The sequence below is a fragment of the Asparagus officinalis genome, chromosome 7 (genome assembly GCF_001876935.1).
Source record: "Asparagus officinalis chromosome 7, Aspof.V1, whole genome shotgun sequence".
NCBI lineage: Eukaryota > Viridiplantae > Streptophyta > Magnoliopsida > Asparagales > Asparagaceae > Asparagus > Asparagus officinalis.
Genome location: NC_033800.1, coordinates 54,090,863 through 54,099,969, shown reverse-complemented (window position 1 = coordinate 54,099,969; position 9,107 = coordinate 54,090,863). Strand labels below are relative to the sequence as shown.

Here is a 9,107-nt window from a genome sequence, read left to right as displayed (position 1 = left end):
GTACTCCATGCTCCATATGAACTGTACACCCTTCTTCGTAAGGTGTGTAATAGGCGTCGCAATCTTTGAGAAATCCTGAATGAACTTCCTATAATATCCAGCTAGACCCAAAAAGCTGCGAATCTCTGTCACCGTCTTCGGTGGCTCCCAATCAAGAACTGCCGTGACCTTAGCTGGGTCCACTGCTATGCCCTCTCTACTAATGATGTGACCAAGGAATCTGACTTCTGAAAGCCAAAATTCGCATTTGCTGAACTTGGCATACAGCTGATGCTCCTGACCAAAATTCGCATTTGCTGAACTTGGCATACAGCTGATGCTCCTGAAGAGTCCTCAACGCTATCCGTAGGTGCTCCCCGTGATCCGCCTCCGATCTCAAGTAAATGAGAATATCATCGATGAAAACGATCACGAACTGATCTAAGAAGGGACGGAAAACCCGGTTCATCAAGTCCATGAATACCACGGGTGCATTGGTCAACCCAAATAGCATGACCAAGAACTCGAAAGAACCATATCGAGTAAGAAAGGCGGTCTTGGGAATATCAATCTCCCTAACCCGCAACTGATGATAGCCAGAACGAAGATCAATCTTCGAGAAATATTGCGCTCCCTGTAACTGGTCAAACAAGTCATCAATCCTAGGTAGTGGGTACCTATTCCGGATAGTGACCTTGTTCAACTCTCTATAATCTATGCATAATCTCATACTACCGTCCTTCTTCTTCACGAAGAGGACCGGCGCGCCCCACGGAGAATGACTCCGGCGAATAAAACCCTAAGCTAAAAACTCATCCAACTGGGTCTGAAGCCCCCTCATCTCAGCTGGTGTCATACGATAGGGCGCGCGGGATATCGAGGCTGTGCCTAGCTGTAACTCAATACAAAACTCCACCTCTCTCGCCGGAGGTGATCCAGGTATGTCCTGAAAGACATCCTGATACTCTGAGACAACTCTAGTCTCCAATAACTCAGCACCCTGATCCCGTCGCATCACCTCCTCGATGTACGCTAGAAATGACTCCACAAGTCGGTTGCCCTGAGAGGCGGCTACAATCATCTCGGACCCGTCGGACGCTCGCAACTTGACTGTCTTCGCAAAGCAGTCAATGCTAACATGGTAGGAAGACAACCAATCCATACCAAGGATGACATCGAACTCGGACATACGCAACACTATCAAATCAACTATGAACTCCGACTCGTCTAAACTGACGGTACACCTCCTACAAACGCTCTCCAGAAGCGATACCTCTCCTAAAGGGGTGGAAACAGATAAAGGGGTGTCTAGTGGCTGAGCTACAAGCTGGAGTCTAGCCATAAATGTATGCGATATGAAGGAATGCGAAGCTCCCGAATCGAAAAGAATACGGGCGGAAAAGGAATTCACAAAGAACGTACCCTCAACTACGGCTCCGCTAGCCCCATGATCGCGTGGAATAACCGCATAAACCCTGCCCGTGGCTGAAGACTGCTCTGCTCCTGGAGCTGGAGAAAATGGGACAATCCGCCCCTGAGGAAACTTCTGAACTGCTCGAACTTGCCCCTCAGTCTTCTGCTGCTGCTGAATTGGACCATTTCCCTTCTGAGTTCTTGTTAGTGCACTGCGGCATTCTAATGCCTTGTGTCCAACCTTGCGACAGTTAAAACAAGTTCCCCGGAACTTGTGCTGCTGTCGAGTTCTCTGATCCTGTTGAGATCCCTTCTTATGAGGGCCCTGCTGTTGCTGTTGAGGTCCAGTCAAGGGTCTCTTGTTCTTACCCTTGTCTCCGACGTGCACTCTCTTAGTACTCCCTTCCTTGTCCCTCTGAAACTTAGCTGTCCCTTTTTTTTTTAGAAATGACGGTTTCAGCTACTGGTGGTGGTGGTGGTGTAATGTGATTTGCCACAAGCTCCTCGATTGCTGCTATCCTAGCGACTAGGGGAGCTATAAGATCTACCAGGTACTGGGGAGTCTGATGTGGCTCGGGTGGAGTTTGCTGTGGTTCAGCCTGTCCAGATCTCTGAGTACGTGACATATCATATTCTGACATCTCTGTTCAAAAGAAAATAAGAGTTTAGGAGTCAAAATAGACCTCTATAAATAGCGTATCACAATACAATTTTCACATATATAGTATTTGCATAAATACTTTAAATTTATACAAAATAGTCGTCATTAAAAAAAATTCTCAAAATTTTGAGATATACGCATATATCGTCCTCACTCATACTAGGAATTCCTTTCGAACTCTATACATGAATCCTAAGAAACTCTATCCTAGTTCCACAACTCGACACAGGATGATCCTAAAGAAATTGGAACTAGAGCTCTGATACCAACTGTGACGCCCCTGGGTTCACACAAGGCTGCAGTCCAAGGTGAAACTAAGAATGTCAAACCTGTCATGCACCACACCGTGCATTAACTTATTTCACCATCACAATTAACATCTATCTAGTAGAGTCAACAACTGGTGTAGGTACAAAACATGTAAAAGATAATACAAGGAATACTGATGAAATGATAATAGTCATATAAATATCTCATCATCCAACGTACAGAAATACATAGTCAAGATCTGAGTAGATAAACTGGAATACTCAACAAGTCTCAAATACACATAGCTGACGAAAAGGAAATAAGGCACACAACCTTTACAACTTCTAGAACAAGACTCTCAAATGTCTAAACAAAAATCTACTGTGGAACTCCAGAAGAAAATATATAACTAAATAGAAGGCGGAGGCTAAAATGCATCCCCATCAACCTGCGACTCTCCGGGCTCCTGGCTCGTTACCTGAAAGGGGGAGGGACAACGAGCGTCAAAGCGCTAGCGAGTAACATCACAACCAACCCCAAGGGAACAGGGCTCGTTGTATAAGAAAAATACAGTTAATATATAAGAGATCAAAAATCATTGATCTTACTAAAGAGGGTTTTAGTATTTAGAAATTTACAACACGAGCATAGGTACGTCGAGCGAAATAATCCAAACAAGGAAACCCTCATGTATATACCTTACATCTCAAATTGTAAACTCCTAAATACCAAACCCAAGGTTCTAGTGCAGTAATAATAATAAAAGAAATACGACGAACACCAGAGCATGAAAACAGTGTTGTGACATAGCCCACATGAGTATCATGTTATTACTTACATGAATATCATGTCAAAATCTACATAAGTGTCATGTCAAACTCACATGAGTGACATGTCAGAAAACGATTAAGTGTCCAAAACATAGACTATATAAATTAAACGTCCAACCCATAGACTGCATGAAGTAAACGTCCAACTCATGGACTGAATATAACCGTTGTCCAACGCATGGACCGGATGTGACCGTTGTCCAACGCATAGACCGGATGGTAATGCATATCCAGCACGAGGATTAAATAGCAATGCATGTCCAACACGAGGACTAAGTGGGAAGGGTGTCCAACACGAGGACTAAAAGGTAATGCTTGTCCAACACGAGGACTGAGAAATTGTGCAAATGTCACTGAGATATATAGAAAAAATCTACTTATATCAATCCACACTCAAATCAGTGTGTAAGTCCCCAATTTATACCCTCAGGTCATCTATCATACATGGATACATAGTTAGACTAAAACCAATGTCAGATAATCCAGTCAAACCCTCGAACATGAGTGAAATACTCAAAAATACACAAAACAGGGGTTTTACAACAGACAGTGCGGCGGTCGACCGCACCGGTCGACCGCTGCGACCTCGCGGTCGACCGACAGAGCGTCGAGGTCGACCGATAAAGCTCTGCGGTCAACCGCAGCCCTAAAACGAGCCCAGCGGTCGACCGCTCCGGTCGACCGCCAAGCGGACAGAAACCCAAATCTGGGTTTCTGTCAGCTCGAAACCTGAAACAATAATTTGATATTCTACGATAACAAGAGTTTTAATGATTCAAAAATCATACTGAAGATAAACAACTAATCTCAAGCTTGAAATCTACATTTCCAATATTTTAAATCCATGAGAAACAAACCAAAAACGTTTTAATAACTGTAAAAATGATTTAACTCTTGTTTAGGAAATTTTTAGATCTAGATCTTTATAAAAACAGAACGTTGGTGAATTTTTATAAACTGAAACCTCTGATTCTTGTTAACCATATTATAGAGAGTTCATTGTTATACAAAAATACCATTTTGGCTCATTAAAACTCATAAAAATCCAAAAGAAAATCATAGAAAACAGGGGTGAGGGGTTGGGCGAGATGATACTCGCCTTAGATGCTGACAAAAGCCCTGAAGATGATCCTCCTTCGATCCATCCTGCGAAAATCCCCTGAAAATCCTTCGAACTCCTCAAATCGCCAGATCCAGCTAGGGTTTTGAGAGAAGAGAGATTGGGGCTAGGGTTTTAGGTCTGAGATGAAGAGAGGCTCTCCTGGGTTGAATTAGTATATATACTAATTCCCTAACCCGACCCGAAACCCAATAAGACCAAAACAAAGACCGTAAAAACCCAAACCTGAAAACTCTCTGACCGCAGTGCGGTCGACCGCGCAGCGGTAAAATGCCTGCTGCTAGGCATTTTACATGCTGGCCTTAATACTCGATTTCTCTCACTTATATACACCTGTTGGGTTCCCAAACACTGATAAATATATACATCTTATATATATATATATATATGGTTATTTATCACAAAAGAAAGATTTATTACTATTTATTCACACAATTTCATTATAAAATTTCGGGGTTTTACATACTTGCTCTCTAGGACCTCCCAAATCTTCTTCGCAGAAGTCTCATTCATCACATCATATTTTAAATCTTGAGTGAGACAAGACCTAATCACATCACACGTTATCCGATTCATCTTTTTCCAAACCTTTTTATCAATGTCATCTGGTTTCCCGTCCAACTCCAACGTATCTTCCAAATTCTGTGCATTGAGCGCATCCAAGACTTCACATCGCCAAAGTCCAAAATTGTTAGTGCCATTGAACTTCTCCACGTTAATCTTCATCGAGTGGATACTCAAACTTTGAACAGTCTTCACACCTGAAGAACTACCCTTAACTCCCTCTTTCTCGGCCATAATCCTCAACACACCAACAACCAATGCGGAAACAAACGAAGAATAGATCCAAATCTGAGAAAAGAAAGAAGTTTTACCAAAAAGATCCCACATTTCTCACCAACTGAAATCCTAGACGAGCTTCCCAAATCGATCTACTCCTCCAAATAGCCCAAGCGTAGCCCGAGCTCTGATACCAATTGTTGTGTCAAAAGCTGTGTCGAGGAACCAAACCAAACGCCAATCCAAGAGAGCCAAACGAACTAAATATCAATGCACAAACAAAACACCAATTTTAACGTGGTTCGGCAAGTTGCCTACGTCCACGGGGCAAGAAAGGGGATGAGGTTTTCACTAATAGAGAAAGAGTACAAACTGAGATTACAACTCACTCGAAGGAACAAACTAATCTCACCAACAAGCTCTTAATCTCTCCAAACAAAACCCTAAACAAATAGCTCAGAAAATACCTCTTTTCTGTGCTCCAAATATCCCCAATTTGCTTCTCCCAAATTCTCTCTTCCAATTGTTCCATATATATAGAAATCCTAAAATCATAAACATACTAGGAATTCTAAACCAAAAGCCAAATCAAATTATGAATCCTAATAACCTATTACCAAAATAGATTAGGAATCCTAATAACCTCATGTTACCAAAATAGATTAGGAATCCTAATAACCTCATGTTATCAAAATAGATTAGGAATCCGCTATCCAACAAGAATGGCATGTAAAGCAGTTAAACATTCACCAGAAAGATTTTAAAAAAAAAGTTTTTTCGTATATAATAAACATCTATCTGCGACATACATTGTTCTTTTCCAGCAACACGGATAAATTGCAAAGAGCTCACAAATTAAGACACAACCTTGCTCAGAAAGTTTATAGAGGATTACACGCACATGCAATACAAAGAATTCATTATATCAGATTACCTCTGGAGATCATTACCAAGAAGTGCACATAAAAAGCAGTAAACATTAAACATTGCTTGTTTGTAACGTAAAACACAGAGCAAAGAGTTCACATAATCAGCTATGTATTGGTCAGTTACTGATACTGGATACAAAGAAGCAACTTAGTAGCAGAAGCTAGCTTAGTCCAGACCTATAACCGCAGATACATCGTCCATACACTGACCAGAGAAAATTGACCATCACATATAGCTTCATTAAAGTCTTGTTCACACAAAGAAAAAAAAACCCTTCAGAAAAGTGGTATTTTTGGTCGTGGAGACCAAATTGCAAGTCCTCATAGGATTTGAGGGCTAATGAGAAATTTCTAGGATTTGAGGGGCTCATATGCAAGTATCGAAGACGGAGGGACTAGTATCTAAAAACCCCTTAAGAAATATAGATATATCTAGCCTATCCTATCTGCATTTGGATACTTGAATATATGAATTGATCAACTTGTTGAAATTATTTTGACGTTAGAATAGTGAATATAAGATCAATTTTGACGATCCGATGCTTTAACTTTAGCTTTCTAGGTATGTCAAACACATTGATGAACTCTTATTTGAGAAACTTTGGTTTATTTATACAAATTTCGTATCATATGGCCTAAATGACTAAGTTTTATGCATTCCCATCATACCCCTCTTGCTTGATCCACATGTCTTCAATTTTGACAGATAAAGAATATGAGTTTCCATAATTGAACCATATTTGTATTTGTATCCGATCCCTACAACCCATTGCAAATAATCTTTGTAGTAGTCTAGGATGCATCAGATTGTTTAGTTCAAGACAGTAGATAGATACTACATCAGAAAATGCTTTTCTTCCTGAATCCATAGGGTTCCCCCTCATTATGGCTGTAGTTAAGGACTTGGTGCTTTCTTAATTCTTTCTAAGTCTACTCGTTTCGCTTGTTTTCTACTCTGATATAGAACATAGTTCAAATTGAATTGCAATACAAGCTACAATGTCTTTTCTGGAATTAAGTGGGAAAATACAAGGACATGATGAATTGCAGCATTAAATTGCGCAAGAAAATATTCTACAAATTCTATTTTGGGGAATAAAACTGGAGGGGGAAAAAGAATGCATATTTTTTAAAAAGGAACTACCTCTAGGTTAGAATTGGTACTTTATGTAGGATCATTACCAATGAACTCTCCATTGTCATTCCATGGACGAACTCCGTATGATTTTCCAATCACACTTCTTTTCTGATTTATCGTTCCATCGTCACAACGATATTCAGGGAAATAATCCAAGAATGACTTGACTCCGAGTGAATCAACTCCTTCGAATAAGAATTGCCTCACAACTTCCTGAAAATGATGAATCAGCTGCATGAATCAAATTCAAAAGAGAGCCAAACCAGTAAGATTACAAGTGAGATACCCTTGCAAGACTTTCTCCAACCAATCTCTTCAATAATGGATGTCCAGGATCCTGATAGATATCAACATTTTAGCCTAAAAGGAACCCCCTCAATGAATAAACATAAGGAAAAGATAGGTGTTCGGTGGCAACTCATTTTCTAAGTTCAAGACAGAATAGGTGGATTCACCATTTCTATCTCTTGGTAGCTCATTTTGCTAAATGTGATGACAACTCATATTAGGTATCCCCCAAAAATAGCTTACCCTAAGAACAGTTTAACAGAAGAATGGTAACCAAAAAGGAAAAATAGAAAAAAGAAAAAGAGAGGACATATAAGAGGAACCTTTTCTGCTCTCCAGGTTAGATACTTGTGCTGTGCTTCACGATTCTGATGAATCAGAGATTCATCGTTTTCTTTGATTGCTTGCTCCAACAATTCAAGCCATGCCTAACATTTTAGCAGACACCAATTACTGATAATTCATTAATCACCATCTTATGTGTGTTTATGGCCGTAAGTCATGAAGGGAAAATTTTCATGTGAAAAATGTAACATACCTGATATACATGGAAAAAAATGTCAAATCCTATATTGTATGCATTGAACAAAGGGAAAAAAACACTTTATAATCACTAGGATTTAAAATAGGCAAGCTTAAAAGAAAACTATATCTGAGAACTAGAAAGAGAATATAAGACCCAAATTCACATGGTTGAAAAGTTGTGGAGGTAGAAATAGGATCTAAGGATCCTTCAAATGCACCAAAACCATATCTGAGAAAGAGAGAGACACCGGGTTCATAATGCTTCTTCAACTTATGAATTTTTACACTAAAATGGTTCCCAAACACATTATACGATGTAATGTATCTTAGTTTTCAGAATATTTACCTCAAAGTAGTCCTTGAATGCAGAATACAGAACTTGATGCTTGTGATGGTCTGTACTGAACTTGGTCCATATTACAATTGGTGAAAAGAATCTCAAAGACTCACTTGTGAGCTTGTCTCCCCAAGGCAAAAGCTACGTTATATACTCATCAGTAGCTCGAAGCAATATTTATCATAGTTTTTAAATTAATATAGTAACAAAGGAAGTAGCACGCATGCCATGAGTTAAATATTAAAATTTGATACCTCAACATATTTCTGGCCAAGAGGCAGTAGCTTTCTATAGTACTTGTCCTTGTAATCTTTTTGGATAACGACATCATGCAAAGGATTAAGATCCCTATAAACGATCAATTATGTTTTTAGTCCCATAAGTTCCAAATATTCCTATAAATTTTAGAAAACAAAATTATGTCAATAGACAATATGATCACTATTTTTTTCTGATAATTGTCAATTCTTTATCTTGTACTACGAGAGTAAATCCATGATGACGACAAGATAGAGGTACGAGTGGCTACACTTCGGATATAGATATGATGTGCATATGGGAAGTATACTTGAGCACGTGTTTGTGTATTGGTGTTAGTTGTAGAATATCTCTGTAAGGGCTAAAACAGCAAATGGTTAAAAGGAACAGCTTTAACAACAGTTGAAAGATGCAAAACATATTATTTGCAGGCATACGACAAATGATAGTTGTTTAGTTTTACTTTTTTGGAAATACTATCCATTTTTTTCTCCTATTACATATGGTTTTTCAGATTTCATATGTGATACGTCATAAGTCATATGTCATGCATCATTATCTCTACACCATATTTCGAATTGATCGGTCTCATTAATTTGC

General features: G+C 39.3%; 1 protein-coding gene across 4 annotated transcripts in view; it reads right to left on the bottom strand.

Moving 5' to 3' along the window:
* The window catches only part of LOC109850042 (phytochromobilin:ferredoxin oxidoreductase, chloroplastic), a 12,255-nt gene continuing 5,795 nt past the window's right edge, over nucleotides 2,648-9,107 (bottom strand). The window contains exons 4-9 of one of the 4 annotated variants that reach the window (XM_020419943.1): nucleotides 8,504-8,597; nucleotides 8,259-8,390; nucleotides 7,711-7,815; nucleotides 7,386-7,436; nucleotides 7,144-7,312; nucleotides 2,651-2,780 (exon numbers count right to left, since the gene is read on the bottom strand). In XM_020419943.1, coding sequence (XP_020275532.1) covers nucleotides 2,746-2,780; nucleotides 7,144-7,312; nucleotides 7,386-7,436; nucleotides 7,711-7,815; nucleotides 8,259-8,390; nucleotides 8,504-8,597 — 586 coding nt within the window. In that variant the 3' untranslated portion in view covers nucleotides 2,651-2,745. Of the gene's footprint in view, nucleotides 2,781-7,105; nucleotides 7,313-7,385; nucleotides 7,437-7,710; nucleotides 7,816-8,258; nucleotides 8,391-8,503; nucleotides 8,598-9,107 lie in introns of all 4 variants that reach the window. The other 3 variants (XM_020419942.1, XM_020419944.1, XM_020419945.1) reach the window with 3 other exon arrangements.